At 41.6% G+C, this 19,752-nt stretch overlaps 1 protein-coding gene across 2 annotated transcripts; it reads left to right on the top strand.

Moving 5' to 3' along the window:
* Positions 1 to 211: 211 nt before the first annotated feature.
* Positions 212 to 19,162, top strand: efna1a (ephrin-A1a). 2 transcript variants are annotated; one of them, XM_053638374.1, is made up of 5 exons: positions 212 to 1,190; positions 15,484 to 15,779; positions 16,611 to 16,676; positions 16,764 to 16,847; positions 17,035 to 19,162. In XM_053638374.1, the coding sequence occupies exons 1-5, from the start codon at positions 1,087 to 1,089 to the stop codon at positions 17,157 to 17,159; spliced, it is 675 nt and encodes a 224-aa protein (XP_053494349.1). In that variant the 5' UTR covers positions 212 to 1,086; the 3' UTR covers positions 17,160 to 19,162. The 2 variants fall into 2 exon arrangements, with proteins under 2 accessions (XP_053494349.1, XP_053494350.1); XM_053638375.1 differs by having other exon boundaries at positions 213 to 1,190; positions 16,764 to 16,841.
* The last annotated feature ends 590 nt before the right edge of the window (positions 19,163 to 19,752 follow it).

Below are 19,752 nucleotides of genomic sequence, written 5' to 3'. Positions count from 1 at the left end.
TTTTGCAAGAATGCAGTGGGTTTAAATGAAGTTGTGCTGTATTGATGTCTTTTGCTCAACAAAATGAAAGGGATATGATTTTTTGTTTATTAGAAGGCATAAGTTTAAGTCATAAGGCAAAGTTTGTACTTTTGTGAATGAGTAATCAGAGAAAGATTGTAGTCTTTCTCTCTCTCTCTCTCTCTCTCTCTCTCTCTCTCTCACACACACACACACACACAATAAACACAAGACGACAGTTACTTGAGAAGGCGGTAATTAGATTTAGCACAGCCTATTAACGCTTATGATGAAGGCGGCGGGGTTTGGTGCTTTAATGATCACTGTTTGTGGAATGAGAGCAGATGAAAGCGCACAGCTTATTGATGAATACTGCATGGCACCGACCCTTAAACAACAACGTGTTGAGTTTCAGAGCTCTGACTGGCGTCTTCTGAATCAACTTAACGTTCAACTTAACTATTAACAGCTGGGCAAATAAGACAAGTCCGTATTTAAATAAACCACAGAGGCTGAATACAGGGGGCTGCGTCCCAAACTGGACATCACAGTACCCAAACTGACAATCCCTAATGCTTTTTATTATTATTTTTTTTTTTTAAAAGAATACCCTTCAGTGTGTGTATGTGAGTGTGCCCTGCGATGGATTGGCACCCAGTCCAGGGTGTACCTTGTACCCGATGCTCCCTGGGATAGATTCCAGGTTCCCTGCGACGCAGTAGACTAAGCAGTATAGAACATGGATGGATGGAAGAATTCCCTTTAGTGCTCTACAGTAGTATGCGCAATTGTATGCAGCCAGGCGTTCGGTCGTACGCTCTTCTCGCTGATTGGTCAGTTGAAGCATGTGGGCGTGGCCAGGCAGAGCTCCTCGGTTGAACAGAACACCTCAGGCGCTGCCGGGCTTCATTTAGTTGCGCGTCTGAGCGATCAACATTCTGCAAGCTGTGAAATAATGTTTATTTCTACCGAATGAATGACTTGAGGTGGACCTGATTCAGTTTGACTGGAAACTACATAGCTGAAAAGTACTCGCACGACTCCAGGGAGAATATTGTCTTAATTCTGGGTGAGGCAGATTTGGCGATGGATTTGGTGTGGCTTCTTCTCCTGTGCGTCGTAGCGGACGTGTGCGTTTCATTCTCCAGAGCAGAGAGACACAGCGTGTTCTGGAATAGCACCAACCCAAAGTAAGTCGAAAATTTGACATTGTTTGTAAACAAACAAACAAACGCATACATTCTCATGGCGCACTATATTGCGCCATGGACATGGTATTCTGCTGTGCCAACAGATTGAACAACACGTACGAGTGATAAAGCCATGATGAACTCACGTTTCCGGGATCTGATCACTCAGTAGTTCACATGTATCAGAAGTTCACACTTGTGAGCCAGTGTTTCCCAACACTGTAGAGTTTCCCAGAACTGCACATTGGACTGCTCTTGTTAATGCCATGATGAGTCAGGTGTGCAAGAGCACTAAAACACTGAGCTGGGAAATCTCTGAAATGCTTTTGTTTCAAGACTACAATAGTATACTCATCCTAAGTAGTCTTATCCCAATCCCTTTCTACCCCCTGTGTGTACTTGTCAAGCTCTTAGGTTACATCCCAAACCACGTTACTTGGTCTAAATAGTAGTAAATGTTTTAAATGTTTTGACACTATTTAGTACAACAGTATGCGGTTTATGCTGTGTTCTTTTATAACGAGTGTCAGCTTGAGATAGTGTGGCAATGATTGTTGATTTTTTGTTTTGTTTTGTTTTTCCTTTTTAAAAATCAACTCCAGAATCATAATCTGAGAATTTAAATCAGATGTGTGAACAGAGACAGAATGCTTAAGCAGTGCAGACTCGAGTCTGTTCTAGATTAGTGTTTACCAGTTCAGTCCTCGAGGATCCCATGTTCTTTTCTGTAAGGCAGCTGAAAGCGGGGCGGCTATGCTTACTCGCTTCCAAATCCTAGGGATTCATCTGGAGAGGTAGGAGAGGATATGTGTGGGATGTGGTTAGCAGCTGTGGCCTGTCTTATAACTTCATTTGTAGGAAATTCAACAACATCACTCTAAATCTTCAGAAGTTATTTGTAGATCTCCAGGAAAAGGGTTGGTGTCCACTGCTCTAGAGCGACTCTCTGGTGGTCTCTGAGGAGGTACGGAAGGTGGTGTCTAGTGTAGAGTGGTGTCGGACTACTACTTCATCAAGCCAACACGGTTTCACAATGAAAATGTCAGACTGTGCATGTTCCAACCTGATGATGCTTAAAGGTTAATAATTGTAGCCTTCGATTGCTAGAATTCCACAGAATTTTTATATGCGATCCGATTGATTTAACACACCGATGAATCAGTTTTCCTTTCTAGCCCCCAAACACCTTTGTGAGTTGTAGTGTCATAGAAGAGAGAGAACATTAATCTGTGCATGGAGCCCCAGGACCTGAGTTTGACACCCGTGATTTAGAGTAACTTGACTCTGAGCTGTAGGCAAAACTTCTCAGAACGGAGGAATTAGAGCCAAAGTAATATGGGAGTGAAGATGCCAAAAAGACAAAGTTTGACAAGTGTGTGGGTCTCTCTCTCTCTCTCTCTCTCTCTCTCTCTCTCTCTCTCTCGCTCTTTCTATAACGTGTGGAAATGAACAAAAGAAGCCCGTTCTGCATAAATAGCAGAGTAATGCATGCTATTTTTGTGATTGTTTATCATGGCTAACTCTTTTTACATTCTGTCTGTCTTTCTCTGGTCTAATCCTATAATCAGAGAAAAAGAAGCCCTGGGAAAAAGGAGTTTGCTGCATTTTTTAAAAATATTATTATTATTATTATTATTATTATTATTATTATTATTATTATTTGGCAGTGTCTATTTTTCTTTACTTACTGCAAACTAGTTTGACATTCTCATCCTCACTGCAAACCCTTTAATCCCTTTTTGCCAGCCCCCCCCCCACTTCCAGTCATGTTTAAAGTGAATGATAAAGATGCCTTTAGCCAATAATTCAACTTCTGTTGGCCACAGACTGTTTTATAAAGTTGCTGTGTGTAATTTTTTTTTGCAAGATTGAAGAGGTGTGTGTGTTTGTGTGTGTGTGTGTCTGCACATGTATGTGCAGTTATGTGTCCAGTTCCAAGAAACAAACTGTGCTGATGTGTTTATACCTGCCCCTGCTTGTGGGTATATTAATGTTGCACACCTGAGCGCGTGCGTGCGTGCGTGCGTGTGTGTGTGTGTGTGTGTGTGTGTGTGTTTGTTTAGGGAGTGCCAGAATGAAAGGTTGTATTCCATCATTGTCTTTGACACATTAACCTAACTTCCTGTTCACAGTGGACTCGTGCTCGGAGATCATGACCATCAGTATTGTTTGTCTAGATTGTCTGTGTGATTGTCGTTATAAAATTTAGCCAACACAGTGCTGAGTGTAATATTAATATGCATGTGTAGTGACATACAATTGAAAGACTGAATGAATATTTAATTTAACTAAATCAATAAATTAACCTGATTTCTTTCATTCCTGTTTTTCCCCCCCTTTCACTTTGCATGGTATTGAAATAAGAAGGAAGTCAGGATTCCGACTCTTATTCCATTTCTTCAAAGAATGTGACACGCTTTTTTTTTTTTTTGGTTGTTGTTTTTTGGTGCTCTTTCTTCCTTGCTCCCAACACCCTCCCCCCGCAACTTGTCTCGCCCTTGGCTACATGCCCATGGCACCGTTTGCCGGTTTACTGGCACAAAATTCAGACTTTCTTTTCCTTTAACTCTTTCCCTCCGACCAATTCTGTCTCCTTCCTCCTTTTAGTGATGCTTGTCCCCCTGATCTGTTGCCATTTTACCCTCAGAAAAGAACTCTTTACATGGATTAATCAGCACTGAAAGGCGCTTGCTGCACTATTTTTAACAAAGACAGCCCAGAGGGCACTGTTTTTTGTGTGTTTTTTTTCCTCTTCAAATATAGCAGGGTTTTTGTTTTGTTAAAAAAAAATAAAGAGAGAGAGTCCAACTCATGTTGTTTGTCATCGTGTGTGTGTGTGTGTGTGTGTGTGTGTGTGTGTGTGTGTGTGTGTGTGTGTGTGTGTGTGATGAAGTGCCATTTACTCCATCTAAGTATTGTCACTCGTGCTGGCTCTCTGGTGGTCTCTGAATGCTGGGGTTACCCCTCAGTCCACCCCTCTCTTATTCTTTTCTTCTTGCTCTCTTTTTCTACCTTCTGTCCCCACCTTACATACACCCCTTTTTTCTCTTTTCTCTCCTTTATTTCCCTTTCAGTCTCTGTACGAAGGGAATTGAATGAAAAAAGGTGTGATTTCTCTCTCCCTCTCTCCACCTTTCTCTTTTATCACACTTGGCAGCCGTAACCATCATTCAGAACGCACTCTCTTTCACCACCTCCTGATCTGTTCTTCTTTCCTCCTTCCTTTTCTTTCTCTCAGCCACTTGCTGTTGCTTTCCAAAGCTTTGACACTTTCTTTTCATGATCTTCTCTCTTTTTCTCTCTCTGTTCTTCTTTGTTCTTCTTGTTCTCAGACACACAGAGCTTCCACTGCTCCTTCTCTTCTTCAAACCTACTTTCTCTTGTCCTACGAGTGTCACTCACCAAGATAACTGCAGTGTTGATAATTACAGTTTGGTTAATATAATGATTTCTCTAATCCTAACTCTACTCTGTATAATTAAGCGCAGGCGTTATGTAAGATTGGATTTTTGAGATCAAGATATACGGCTCTCTCCCACCGTATCTAGACTGTAGGTCTGATTGCAAATAGGAAATAGTAAATTAGGGGAAAGGGTTGTAGAGTAACTGTGTGTGTGAGATAGAGAACGACTGTGGGTTCCCCTGCTGAGTGTGTGTTTCCTGGCCAGCTCTTTTCCCGGGAAAATGGCACATCCTGTACGTGCCGTAAACAATACCTTTCTCACACACTTGCGCACGCAAGAAGTCTGCTTCTTAAACAAATCTGTCTCACACGCTGCAGTTATTCACACATGCTGAAAGGCTGGGAACATGATTGAACTTCCCACAGTTTGAGCTTGGTCACTTACACGCTTGCTCTCGCGCTCTCTCTCTCTCTCTCTCTCTCTCTCTCTCTCTCTCTCTCTCTCTCTCTCTCTCTCTCTCTCTCTCTCTCTGTGTGTTTTGCTTATACACACACACACAGAAGGAGACACAATTAAAGGTCCTGATTTTCTGAGAACATTAAAGACCTCCTTCCTCTCACTCACTCACTCACTCACACACACAGAGAAACAGACCTATTCATTTGGGCTCAGTGGTATTGTTGCTCACTTTTTAATGTTTTTGCAGGTGTGTGTGTGTGTGTGTGTGTGTGTGTGTGTGTGAGCGAGAGTGAGATGGATATATGCAATGATAGCGTCCATGTTATGTGCAAGACAGTATAGAGTGGCTGAGTCTCTGTGTTGGGAGTGTGTATATGTGCATGTTCACATCAGCCAAACAGGATTCTCTTTGGTGTAATACTCATTCATAAATAACGCAAGTAATTCTCATGCTTATTTTTCTTTTCTGCATCTCTTCTGAATTCCCATAGTCGTTCTGGAATTCCTGCCTCTGCATGTGAAGAATGGCACAAAAAGCAAGCAAAATTTATGAGTGCCAGTTTGGTAGACTTGTGGCAACAGCACATGTACCTGTATTAGATTACCACTTTACCCTACCGTGACCAGCAGGAACTCTGGGGATTAAAAACCTGTAGGGAAGGAGAGAATCACTGCCTTTATGAAAAGGAATGGTGCATATCAGCTCAGAATGTCGGAACAAAATGTTTTGCAACAGACGGAACTGTACGTAGGGGTCATGTTTCAGGTACAGTACGATGCTGTGTTCGACTTACCTCAGAATTGTGAACTCAGAGTGATGTCATCTTCCACCTCCGTGCATTTGATCTACAAAGTGATAATGAGTCTTTATTGATCATATATACACTACAGCACAGTGAAATTCTTTTCTTCGCATACCCCAGCATGTCAGGAAGTCGGGGCCAGAGCGCAGGGTCAGCCACGATACAGCGCCCCTGGAGCAGAGAGGGTCAAGGGCCCAACAGTGGCCGCTTGGTAGTGCTGGGGCTTGAACCCCTGATCTTCCGATCAGTAACCCAGAGCCTTAACCACCAAGCCACCACTGCCCAAGTGGGGGAGTGGGGGGCACGGACGCCTCCATGTTTAAAGCTAATACTTGCATGTACAGTATAACTCATTTTAAAGGTAAGAAGTGCCGCTGTGTCTACAGTTGTGAGCTGCCATGTTGGTTTGACGTTACTTGCTGAACTCAGGGTTGAGGAGACCGTCTTGAGTTCCTGATTAGGCCGAATGCAGCATAACTCTCATTCTTACTGCATGCAGTTAAGCATGTTGAGAGCAAATGCGACACAAGCACTGAACATGTCGGCTCATAGCATGAATCCTCCGGCTACTAATGTACTTGCATTGATTGTGTTTTTTTTTCCTTATTTTAATTCTCTTACATTTATGTGGCAGGTTAATATTAACCCTGATGCCCTGAGAACTGAGTTGAACAGGAAAAACTGGGCTCAAAAACACTTCACTGGGCTCGTGTGATCAGGTTACAAAAGCATTTGTTATTCCCACCTGTGGAAGTCAGTGAGTGTTTTCTCAGCTCAGTGTGTAAAGAATGCTAACATCTTTATCATTGAATGAAATCAATAGAGGAAACAGTCCAGTCGTTCTCTCACGAAGGGCAGACAAAGAGTAAAACTTTTCTAAGGAGAAAGGGGAGTGTGACACCTCTGAAGAATGAGGCAAGCCGGCAAGACCTGCAGCAGTGGACAAGGGAAAACAAAGAGATTGATGAAGAAAGGTGGAATGAAAAGAGATGGATGATACTGGTTGGCAATCTTATCTTTAAAGGGCGAGCTGCGTTGCTATGGCAGCAGAATGGGTAAGGCAAAATGCCTTGCATTCCAGTGATCTGGCCTGTGATTGGTGGAGCGAGGGCTTATGAGTGGGGGTGGAGGAGCTCTGAGTGAGGGGATCAAGCAGGCTTATAGAGCACTGAAAACACACAGATGGGGAGGGAGAGGAGAAAACACAGGGACGGACGGATGGATGAGATGAAAGCGTGAGCCTGGCCTGAGCCGGAGACGCAGCCCGTTGTGGCATATCAAAGCCTCTCTCAACTTTCCTTTTCTTCCCTCTCTTTCTCCTGTTCCTCCATCACTCTTCCTCACTTTCATACTCATGTGCAACACTTCAAAGCAGGACAGTTTTGGCTCAAGTGCTTTCGTTTTTGGCATGGAACAATGTACAGTCTTTTTATTTAGTTCTTTAATCTTTCTAATAAAGCATCTGCTTCTCTCGCTCTTTTCTCATTCATCCTGAGCACTTACTGAAACAGTCTGTCTACCTTTTTCTTTCTTTTTTTTTTTTTGGAAACTACTCCACTATAACGATCTGGCTGTGGAACAATGGGGGATCTGTCGCTGGGCCCCCCAAGCTTTTCTCTCTCTCCCTCTCTCTCTCTCTCCCCCTCGTTCTCGCTCTGCATTAGGCAGGGTCTGCTGCGGATGAATAGGACCGTGTGGCCACCTCTGAAGCCCAGGCTCCGTAATCCGGCTGCACAGAGTACCTGATTATCCGGCTTCGCAGCATTCCAAACCAGTCATCCAGAATGTCGAAGCTAGCACCAAAAGTTCAGAAAGGAAATATTTGCACTGTAGCACTGATTAACTAGAGATAGTGCTGGATGGAGGTGCAAGGGAGAAAATGGGGAGGCTGTCAGTCTATTAAGTAACAGGTGTGGGGGATAAAAGATCAAAATTAGATCTGAATCCTGGACTTAGTTTTGTTCAAAGCTGATGATCAAGTTATATGATCATGAGCCAGATTTCTTATGTATCCGAATCTGCTTGAAAGAGGCAAAAAGTTTTAATCGTAAAACAGGTGAATCAGAAATTGTGTGCATTAGTCAGCTTTGCTTGTGTGTGTGTGTGTGTGTGTGTGTGAGAGAGAGAGAGAGAGAATCTCAGCTGCTGACTCAGAGCATTTCCTCCACCTTTCACCACTTGCTAGTCCTCCCTTCCCCCAGAACGTTCACATTCCAGTTAGTAGAGAGGAAGAGAGGTGGATGGACAGAGAGGGGGTAGATGTTAAGAGAGACACAAACTCTAACTCAGAGATTGAAAGGACATTATCAGAACAAAAGCCTTAGATTCCAGTAAAAAAAAAAAAATCAGCCTTAACCAAATTGCTAAACAAAAGCACCATACATGAATCATGTGGGTGATTCATTAGCACACACCCACTTCCTAACACATTTCTTTTGTGGTCATAATCAGTTTCAGGTTGTTGATTCTCCCTTTTGAGATTCATTCGTACTGAACCTTAAGGACAAAATATATAGCTGGAACAAGAGGAATGGAGTGTTTTTGTTTTGTTTCTAATCACTGATGCTCTTTTTCAAGCTTTGCCCTAAAAGAAAGAGTGAGAGAACACAAAACATTGACAGTTAGTGAGCAGTGATGGGTGTTAGTCGCTCACTGAGAGTTCTGCTGTGTGTAAAGAGCGTAGGCGTTAAAAGCCCGAGAGTGAAAGGATTTGCTGTATGAATAAACCCATTGATAAAGTAACTGTAAAACTCCAAAGGACACTCACTAGTCCAAAGAAGAGCCTCTGACCCCTTGCACATGGGCTGACCCCCATCCCCCATTTCGCTCAGTCTCCCATCTAACTCCCCAGCCCTCAGGGGCTGGGGTGGAGCGGCATAATTGCCCCCCTCTGGGGCCACTTTAATACCCTGCTTTGTGTTTTAATTGCCCTCCCGCCAACCCTCTTTTGATGACCACATTGCGGCCATACCGCAAACAGCTTTTAATCATGACCTTTAATGGCGTGTGTGTGTGTTTGTGTGTGTGTGTCCTTGTGTCATTTTAATCCAACTATTTGGATGAATATTTCAACATGTACGTAACCATTTGTAAAACCGGATCCAAAAATATCTCTCGCTTTACTGATCCTGAGAAAAACACTTAATGCTTTTATTCCATGACATGGAGAGAGAGGGTTTTATGACGGACCATACAAGGCGTTTACAGAATCGTTGATATCATTTTTCAGCATCTGATCTCAAACGAGTCATGACGCGAGTTCTCACTGTTGTTCGGGAGTTAGAAACGGTATGTTCCTGAGCCACGTCGACGAGCGAACTCACCAGAGGGGGTAAGCTAAACCTGATGAATGAAGGTGGGATGAAAGGATGGATGGATGAACGGGTGTTGTGAAGAGCTGCTATACTATCAGATGAAAGGATATGTTAGGTAGGGGTTGCAAAAATTCATCCATCCATCCATCCATCTTCAACCACTTACTCCTTTTCAGGGTCGCGGGGGAGCCTGGAGCCAATCCCAGGGAGCATGGGGCACAAGGCGGGGTACACCCTGGACAGGGTGCCAGTCCATCACAGGGCACAATCACATACACACTCACACACACCCATTCATACACTACGGACACTTTAGCCATGCCAATCAGCCTACCATGCATGTCTTTGGACTGGGGGAGGAAACCGGAGTACCCGGAGGAAAGCACGGGGAGAACATGCAAACTCCGCACACACAGAGCCACAGGAATCAAACCCTGACCCTGGTGGTGTGAGGCGAACGTGCTAACCACTAAGCCACTGTGTGCAACATTTTTTTATTTATTTAATTTTTTTAAATAGAAATTCCTGAAACACTGCCTTATTCTTGGCAACATCCTGCAATGGCTAACGACTATAGCACAGGAGCAGTTCAGTGAATAAATGCTTAAAGTGAGTGGAAGTGAATATGACTTGTCAGTGTGATTGCACTTCTGGGTGATCCACCATTTTGACAGGGTTAGTCAGTCATCTAGTCAAATAGCCAACCCATCTAGTTGAGTTTTCATACTGAGCGTTTGAGTCATTATGGTGGGAAGCTGTGATTTATTTATTTTTTTTTAAATCACTGGATTTTTTTCCTCTGATATCCTGTGTGGAGTCAAAATTAGTAAATGTTCTGAGGGAACGTTCATGTGACGTCATCACAACATGCATTCGGCCAAAGCCCTCTTTGATTCACGTGCATCGAACATGCATACAGCTAAAAGGTCTCATTTACCAGCAAACATCGCTGCAAAAGACTTTTTTTTTGGTGCAATTGCGATTTTGCGAATTCAAGCAGATTTCTAAAAAAAAAAAAAAAAAAAAAAAAGCTAACAAAAAACTAAAATTTTGGAGATAAAAACCCCCCAGCAAAATCAAACATTTTTGGATGCAACAATCACAAAAAACTCAGCAAAATCCTGGACGGACTGTTTTTTTTAAACATATGACAGTAGGGCAAACATTAATAACAACAAGGGCACTATAACATCAGCCACATTCACTGCTATGAAAGACCGTTCATAGCAGTGATGTTTTGACTTCTTGTAGCTCTGCAGGTCTTACACCCATTTGTTTGTAACCTGTAACTGAGCTTTGAGTGGCTTGGTCACAAGAACAAACACTCGAACACACTCCAGATATTCAGGCAATGCCTGCAAATGTAAGCGCTTGCATGACCCAATCGTAACTCCACTTTGTTTGGGAGTTCGTATTGATCCCACACCGTGCAACCATTTTCAAGTGTGAAAAAGCTGTAAAATCTCTCGTGGTGTCTTTGAATTTTTCCACAGTGTTTGTAGTATAAAAACAAAGAAGTAACCCTACCAAAATGGCTGAAGAATCCCATAACATGATCTTAGTTCCCAAGCATACCCAACAGCAATCAGTCAGCATTTGCGCAATACCGGCAGATACCAGTTTTATACAGTTGATCGCTATGTTGACATAGTTATCGGGACAGTCAGGGACAGTCAGGTTACTGAGGACTGTTAATGATCACCTGCAGATGTAGTATTTTTTTTACTAAGCCAGTGTTATTGCAGAACTAGGATTTGGCCTGCAGTTGCAATATTTCTTGACCTGGGCTTTAAACACACACACATTCTTTCTCTCACTGGAATGTAGGTTAGAGTGAGCAAGGCAGGAAAACAGAGAGAGAAGACAGCCAGTAGAGTGGGAGTAGGAAATCTGGTGGGGTGGAGGAGTGCAATAAGGGAGGACAGAAGAAAGGAGAGGAGTCAAGAGCCAGACAATCGGCCTGTCTCAGCTCCCTCCTTCTTCCAGAACAGGGTGTGTGCGCGAGTATAATGAGAGGGGGTGCAGACAGAACACAGATTTATACTGTGTGTGTGTGTGTGTGTGTGTGTGTGTGTGTGTGTGTGTGTGTCATTTCCCTGTGGGGGAATCTGTAGATCAATTGTCATCATTCTGTATAATAGCTACTCTGACTGCATTCTAATATCTTGAAGCAAACAACTTCTTGTTCTCCTGTGGGGTGTAAAATCAGTGAACATACATTTTAAATATGCGTGCACACACTCACTTTCTGAGCCTGCGTTGTATCGCTCTGATGGACAGCCTTTTCCGGACAGCCTCTGCCTCATCTCTTCCACATTATGTACATTCACCCCATTAATTGTTCCCCTTTCAAGGGTTTTGATTTTTTTTCCACATCCATTGGGCCATTGTTCCCTTTTCAGACCTCGCTGATTTCCCAGTGCTTCTCAAGCACACATTTTACACTCAATGCCGAGTCGATTGAAATCGTGATTATGCTACACTGTTACTGTGCTTACAGCAGGTTGTGTAGAAATGCGGGCGATGCTCACAATGTGACTGTTAAACTATCTGGTTCCTGCAACTATTATGAGCACATTCTGTTTATTGGCTTTACATTATTAGATGCCTTTTGTCCTCCAGCTGTTCCATGGCATACATTAGATTAAAAAGCATATTCAACAAATTAAAAACTACAGAATATCAATGGGTGCTAGACATGAGTGATATGACAAAAATATCATATCACGACACTCAAGGACATTTCTATGATACACAATGTGCATCATGTCATACAGTTGCAATCAAAATTATTCAGCCCCCATTGCGAATCAATATTATCAAAATTGTTTGTAATGAACAAATCAAACAAGCAATTGAAATAGTTCAACACATTGAATGCTTCAAGTGGTTTCCCCAAATTCAACTGAAAATGGAACTTATGATTTCTAAAGTTTTTAAATTATTCAACTCCCTGAATAGAATCCCTCACAACAGCACAATTATGCAAAACAGGTGTTCTCAAGCACACTTGGTGCAACTAATCAAGGGCTTCATTAGCTGCACCAGGTGTGCTTGAGCTGGAACACGTGAAATACCTGAACTGGCTAGGGGCAGAAAATAAATAAAATACCTGGATGGGGCAGAAAAAGGAAACTATCAACGGCTGCAAGCAGATTTCTGAGAAGGCAGGTTGTGAAAACCCTCGAGTGACTGCATAAGACCTGCAGCAAGACTTGGTGGCAACCGGCACTGAGTGAGCACAGTAAGGCGCGTACTAAACGCAGAAGGTTTCCATGCCAGAACTCCAAGACGTACACCACTACTGACCCAAAAGCATAAGGAAAAGTCAGCTCAAACTTTTCGGACGTTGGATCAGCGGTATGTGTGGAGGAAGAAGAATGAAGAAAGAACACTCTGTCCACAGTCAAGCATGGTGGTGGGTCGGTGATGCTCTGGGGCTGCTTTTCATCCTTTGCCACTGGAAACCTGCAGCGTGTGGAAGGCAAGATGGATTCATTGAAGTATCAGGAAATCCTAGGAGAAAACGTCATGCTGTCTGTGAGGAAGCTGAAGCTGGGGCATCATTGGACCTTCCAACAGGACAATGATCCCAACATACCTCAAATTCCACCAAGGCTTGGTTGCAGAAGAAGTCCTGGAAGATTCTACATGGCCATCACAGTCATCTGACTTGAACACCATAGAAAATCTCTGGGATTTGAAGAAGGCGGTTGCAGCACTCAAACCCAAGAATATTACAGAAGTGGAGGCCACTGCTCATGAGGAATGGGCTAAGATTCCTCAGGAAAGCTGCCAGAAGCTATACATCTCGTTTGCAGCAGGTCATAACAGCAAAAGGGTTCTCTAAAAAGTATTAAAGATGCTTGCCATGAAGGGGTTGAATAATTATGAAACTGGAGAAATCATGAAATTGCATCTTCAGTTGAATTTGGGGAAACCAGTTGAAGCATTCGTTGTTAATTGCAACTGTTGGTTAACAATCTCTCTGCAAAACTTTAAACTGAGTTTAACTTTTTCGGAATTGGGGTTGTACATCACCATACCAACGATAGCTTGGAAAAGTTTATCGTGTAATCATTTATCACAATATCAATATTATATCGATATATTACCCAGCCCTAAAGGGCACTGTATTTTTTTTTTTTTCTTATCATTGACTGCATTTGTTGTATTTACTGTGAGGGGAAAAAAGTATTTGATCCCCTGCTGATTTTGTACATTTGCCCACTGACAAAGAAATGATCAGTCTATAATTTTAATGGTAGATTTATTTGAACAGTGAGAGACAGAATAACAACAAAGAAATCCAGAAAAACGCATGTCAAAAATGTTATAAATTGATTTGCATTTTAATGAGGGAAATATGTATTTGACCCGTCTGCAAAACATGACTTAGTACTTGGTGGCAAAACCCTTGTTGGCAATCACAGAGGTCAGACGTTTCTTGTAGTTGGCCACCAGGTTTGCACACATCTCAGGAGGGATTTTGTCCCACTCCTCTTTGCAGATCTTCTCCAAGTCATTAAGGTTTCGAGGCTGGCGTTTGGCAACTCGAACCTTCAGCTCCCTCCACAGATTTTCTATGGGATTAAGGTCTGGAGACTGGCTAGGCCACTCCAGGACCTTAATGTGCTTCTTCTTGAGCCACTCCTTTGCTGCCTTGGCCGTGTGTTTTGGGTCATTGTCATGCTGGAATACCCATCCACGACCCATTTTCAATGCCCTGGCTGAGGGAAGGAGGTTCTCACCCAAGATTTGACGGTACATGGCCCCGTCCATCGTCCCTTTGATGCGGTGAAGTTGTCCTGTCCCCTTAGCAGAAAAACACCCCCAAAGCATAATGTTTCCACCTCCATTTTTGACGGTGGGGATGGTGTTCTTGGGGTCATAGGCAGCATTCCTCCTCCTCCAAACACGGCGAGTTGAGTTGATGTGAAAGAGCTCCATTTTGGTCTCATCTGACCACAACACTTTCACCCAGTTGTCCTCTGAATCATTCAGATGTTCATTGGCAAACTTCAGACGGGCATGTATATGTGCTTTCTAGAGCAGGGGGACCTTGCGGGTGCTGCAGGATTTCAGTCCTTCACGGCGTAGTGTGTTACCAGTTGTTTTCTTGGTGACTATGGTCCCAGCTGCCTTGAGATCATTGACAAGATCCTCCCGTGTAGTTCTGGGCTGATTCCTCACTGTTCTCATGATCATTGCAACTCCACGAGGTGAGATCTTGCATGGAGCCCCAGGCCGAGGGAGATTGACAGTTCTTTTGTGTTTCTTCCATTTGCGAATAATCGCACCAACTGTTGTCACCTTCTCACCAAGCTGCTTGGCAATGGTCTTGTAGCCCATTCCAGACTCGTGTAGGTCTACAATCTTGTCCCTGACATCCTTGGAGAGCTCTTTGGTCTTGGCCATGGTGGAGAGTTTGGAATCTGATTGATTGCTTCTGTGGACAGGTATCTTTTATACAGGTAACAAGCTGAGATTAGGAGCACTGCCTTTAAGAGTGTGCTCCTAATCTCAGCTCGTTACCTGTATAAAAGACACCTGGGAGCCAGAAATCTTTCTGATTGAGAGGGGGTCAAATACTTATTTCCCTCATTAAAATGCAAATCAATTTATAACATTTTTTACATGCATTTTTCTGGATTTTCTTGTTGTTATTCGGTCTCTCACTGTTCAAACAAACCTACCATTAAAATTATAGTCTGATCATTTCTTTGTCAGTGGGCAAATGTACAAAATCAGCAGGGGATCAAATACTTCTTTCCCTCACTGTATTGGTTTGTTTATTTACAATGTTTTTCTTCTCTGTACAGTTGCTATTTAATTGCTGCTTTGTACTGAACTTCATTATAATCATAATTCTCATTCTCCTCAACTGCTAAATCAAGACAGATTAATAATACATTTATTATTCATAAACACGTTTATAATTAATATAATAAAAAGGAGAAAAGATAATTTACAGAAAAGAAATAAATATTCAACACTGAAATATTTTTTTAACTGTACAGGTTTAAAGATGAAGTACAAAACTTTTAACATCACATTAGCTACTTCCAGTCAGTTTGTACTAATTTGTTTTTTTATCATGTTATCTCAGAAAGGCATATTGTGATAATTTATTGTCATATCGTCATATCACCCAGCTCTCCTGTTGGCGTTCAAAATTTTCCTTGTGATTGAGTTCTCTTTAGATGATCCATCTATTGAAATATTTCTCCAGGGTTCTTTATTTTATGTTGTCATTTGGCACTGTATGTTCTCAGTCAGCCTAACTGTTCTCTGTTTGGCTTTGCTGTGGCAGGTTTCAGGGGGACGGCTACACAGTGGAGGTGCGTCTGAATGACTACCTGGACATCGTGTGTCCCCATTACCCTCTAGGCACGGTGCCGTCTCAGGAGGCTGAGCGCTATGTGCTGTACATGGTGGAGCGTGAGGACTACGAGGCGTGCCGACCACAGTCCTATGAGCAGATGCGCTGGGAGTGCGGCCAGCCTTTTGCCCTGCACGCACCAGAAAAGTTCTCTGAGAAGTTTCAGCGGTTCACACCCTTCACCCTGGGCAAGGAGTTTCGCCCAGGCCAGAGCTACTACTATATCTGTGAGTCATAAATAAAGATGTTGTTGTAGTTATTTCCCCATTTGTTACTACTATATTTGTTCACATGAGCGTATTTAAAATGTATCAGCCACACAATACGTAATGTTAAATGCTAAAAGTAATACTGGAATCCAGTTCAGATCTCCATGCAGGAATAGTTGTTTATACCACAGTACTTTTTGTTTGCATGGTGCACATGTCAAAGGTTTAGTTTGTGACTGTATGACCTCATGCAGTCCACGCCCATTACGGTAATTTTAAATTTATGGTACCGCGAGCTACCAGAAAAGAATTGAGTGCATGAGTCAAGTATATGTGCCCTTTTAGCCCATCAGTAATGAATAGGACCCCTGAGTTGTCATATGAGTCCTCACTCCGGGCTATGTGTCTCTTTGGCTGCACTATGAGCCACACATATTAAGTAATGGCAGATGGGTTTGATGTTTGTATGCTAGGGGGTTGGAGTGTAAGGTAGACTAAAGCTAGGGCTTGGTCTTCAGTAAAAATGTACCATCAATTATTTTAGGCTCACCTTTTGTTCTATATATAAATCATTGGAATAATTGAGTCTTACACCGTTATTCTGGTTGGATGAAGTGTGGACATCATTAATACCGAGTTGCACTTTAAGGCTCTTTCACAAGGAAGCAAATAAGAAATGGAGGATTAGACCACACAAGGCTATAATTGAAGGCATGACAGATTGTTTACACATCCAGATGGTCAAGCTTAGAATTTCTGGCAAGCTAAAGAAACTAGATTATACCATCAGTTTCTTTCTACTGCCTTTCCCACTTTAATTCTTTTTTTTCTGTCATGCCCTCCAAACAGCCAAACCTCTGCACCACCATGGACAGGAGTGTCTGAAGCTGAAAGTAGATGTCATTGCTAATGATGGTGAGTAGAATTGAAGGCTAACTGGCACAGTACAAGTTGTGAGTTTGTGAAGAATAGATTTGTAATGTGTATTTATTCTCTGTTCAGGATCACAAGAGGCTAGAGTTGGACCCGGCAAAGGAAGTGGAGGAGGCGTGCACACCACCTCAAACCGCTTACCAGCAGGTATAGGTTTGTTGACTCATTTATTTACCTATTATTTTATTTAATCCCTCTTATCTTTAAAGGCACATACTGTTTTAAAAAAAAAAAAAAAACACAGGCTGTCTGAGTTCCATGGATGAGGGTTAGGTCAATTAAGATTTGAAAGCAGTATCCGAGTAAGAACTTTTTTTTTTCTGCCCTCCTCTTTTCACAGACGATCCAGTCGTGCTGCCAGACGTTCAGAAAAGTGTGCGAACGAACTCCGCAGTCAGACCAGCATTTCTGACTATCCTTACAATGCTGCTCCCTTTATTGTTATTATGGCTGGTTTTGCAGTAAGAGCATTTTTAAAGCACTACAGTGGTCCAAGACTGAGTTGAAAGTGGAATCTGTAAACCAAAACACACAGAAGGAGTTCTCAAAACCCAGCGCTGGCCACTGGGTGGAAGGAACAGATGGGCTGTCTGATGCTGTTTGGGTTTTAAAGACAGTTCATCAAAATCAAGAGGGCTGATTTGCTCTCTTACTCTGCTACATGTGGCCATTTTTCCTGAAAGGATGTTTTTTTGGTAAAGGGAAATATCCCATATTTTGCTCAGAGCACATCATTCTAACAAACCTTAAGTAAATGTACTGTGTAGTTTGAGGAACGATGGATGATGAGGACTGTTTGAGCGTGTTGGGCCAAACTGAGGCAACATTCTGTGATTGCTTATAGGACGGCCCATAATCTAATGAGCCAAAGATCATAGAGCTTATCAGTAAAATGTACAATGGTTTTGCTGTTGTTTTTGTTTTCAAGTGATTTCTCCATGTAGCAGCAAAGAAGCACAAGCCGTTTTTATAACTTTACCAAATCAACTGGAATTTACAACTTACTTTGTCTCACACACACACATACATGTGCCATACAAAGACACTTATTGTAGCATTCACATACACACACACCCACACACACACCTGTTTTGTTGTTGTACATGTTTTATTTGAAGAGTTCTTAAGTTATTAAATGTGCTGCAGAATGAATAGCTGTATAAAAGGAGCAAAAGATCAAACCAATTATTACTTTGTAAAACAAAGAAAGAAAAAAAATCTGAGTGTATGCATTAGTGTATGCATTAGAGAGAGAGAATATGAGGGAGAGAGAGAGAGAATATGAGGGAGAATATGAGAGAGAGAGAGAATGAGAAAATATGGGTGAATGAGATTGGGGGGGGGGTTGCGAGGACTGTAAGAATTTGCTGATTAACCAAACCGACACTATCCCCAGAGTGTACATTATTAGATGACGGGGAAATGCATTTGAAGCTAAAACACACAGTGTACTCTATGTGCTTTTTCCTCTTTTGAGCATCTGAAAAGCAAAATTATTATATATATATATATATCTCTCTCTAAAGTGTGAGGGTTTAATCTCATTATTTGACATTCAATAATTATAAATGCATACATACAGTGGGGTCCAAAAGTCTGAGAGCACTAGTGAAAGTTTCTATTTTTCATTCTTTTTTTAATTTAATACAACAATTTTCATTATGAATGATATTACTGGCAACAGCTTGAGTTAAAAGTAGAATATTAGAAATATTTACATGAATTTCAGAGTTTATTTTTATTTGGTTCATCCCCTTTCTGCTTTAATGACCGTGTGCAATCGAGCTGGCACAGACTCCACAAGTTTGTTCAAAACCTTATGAACCATTTTAGATCAAATCCAGCAGCGTGTTGTCTGAACACATGCTTTAATAGAATTGATTAGACATGAGGAAAATCTGATCTTTTGTACAAAACAGTTAACATGGTCAATATCAATAAGCAGAATTTGCTTACATTTAAATAAGGACCTAGAAATATTAAATATTCAAGATCTTTAAATTTACTTTGTTATAAACATTTAAAAATCCCAGATTTTCAATTTGGACTCTGTGTGTATGTGTATGTATGTATGTATGTAAAGTGTGTATAGATATAAAATTATTGAATGTTAAATATTAAGATTAAACTCACAATTAAGTTAAGTAAGTTAGTTTGTATGCATTTTATATATAATATGTATGCACATGATGCAAGAGAATGACAAACGTGAATAGGTCAGCATCTACTACACAAAACACTACACAATCAAACAGCATCATGTGTACCTGTTATAGCTGAATTCTCACTGGCTGCATGTACAACCCATAAATGGACATGACTATATGACTAATTTGCTCTGATCTACTCCTCAAACCCTTATTTTGTACGTGTTATGTAAAATGTATAATATGTACATATAGATGAATATATAAAAACGTGACATTTGGTATATACTGTAAATGTGAAATAAATATTATTTTTTGAATATTGCGTTACTGTTATCTTTTTTTTTTAAACCAGTAAACGAGTGAGTATACTTTGCACCAGTAAATGCACCCAATGCTACAACCTCACCCTTTATACACACACACACACACACACACACACACACACACACACACACACACACACACACACACACAGATTTACTGCTTTGTGTTAACACATCCAGATTTGATTAGTTATTGCTCAAGACAACGAATAATTCTCACATGGAGGGTAAAAGTTCACTTCAGTTCGTGACCGTAAAGTGAAGTCAGAATATTTATCAGACTTTGTTAGTCTATTAGTTGGCTTTAATAGGGAGCATACCTTTGGCATGTATTAGTGTGTATGTGGGTTAAATCACAGGGGTGAGTCCTCTATATGAGTACTTGTGTAACTTGCGTGTGAGCACTAATTCATTTGTTTTTGATTTCATTTTCTCTTCCTAACCTCTGTACTGAATTGATTTGCCACTTATAGCCTATTTCGGCTATATGTTGTTCTCCTACTGTCACTTTATTTTTCCTGTTTCTCTCTGAGGTACTGTCCTGACTTTTCACCCTGTTTTTGTTTTAGCTCCCTCTCCCTCCCT

Source organism: Ictalurus furcatus, chromosome 12 (genome assembly GCF_023375685.1).
Source record: "Ictalurus furcatus strain D&B chromosome 12, Billie_1.0, whole genome shotgun sequence".
Classification (NCBI taxonomy): domain Eukaryota; kingdom Metazoa; phylum Chordata; class Actinopteri; order Siluriformes; family Ictaluridae; genus Ictalurus; species Ictalurus furcatus.
Note: the sequence above shows the minus strand (reverse complement) of the source record. Positions and strands in the feature narration are given on the sequence as shown.

Excerpts from the sequence above, each read along its gene's own strand:
- efna1a (XM_053638374.1), top strand. The coding sequence starts at position 1,087 with ATGGATTTGGTGTGGCTTCTTCTCCTGTGCGTCGTAGCGGACGTGTGC. Across the intron at positions 15,780-16,610 it reads CCAGAGCTACTACTATATCT|CCAAACCTCTGCACCACCAT; the intron begins GTGAGTCATAAA and ends CCCTCCAAACAG. Across the intron at positions 16,677-16,763 it reads AGATGTCATTGCTAATGATG|GATCACAAGAGGCTAGAGTT; the intron begins GTGAGTAGAATT and ends TTCTCTGTTCAG.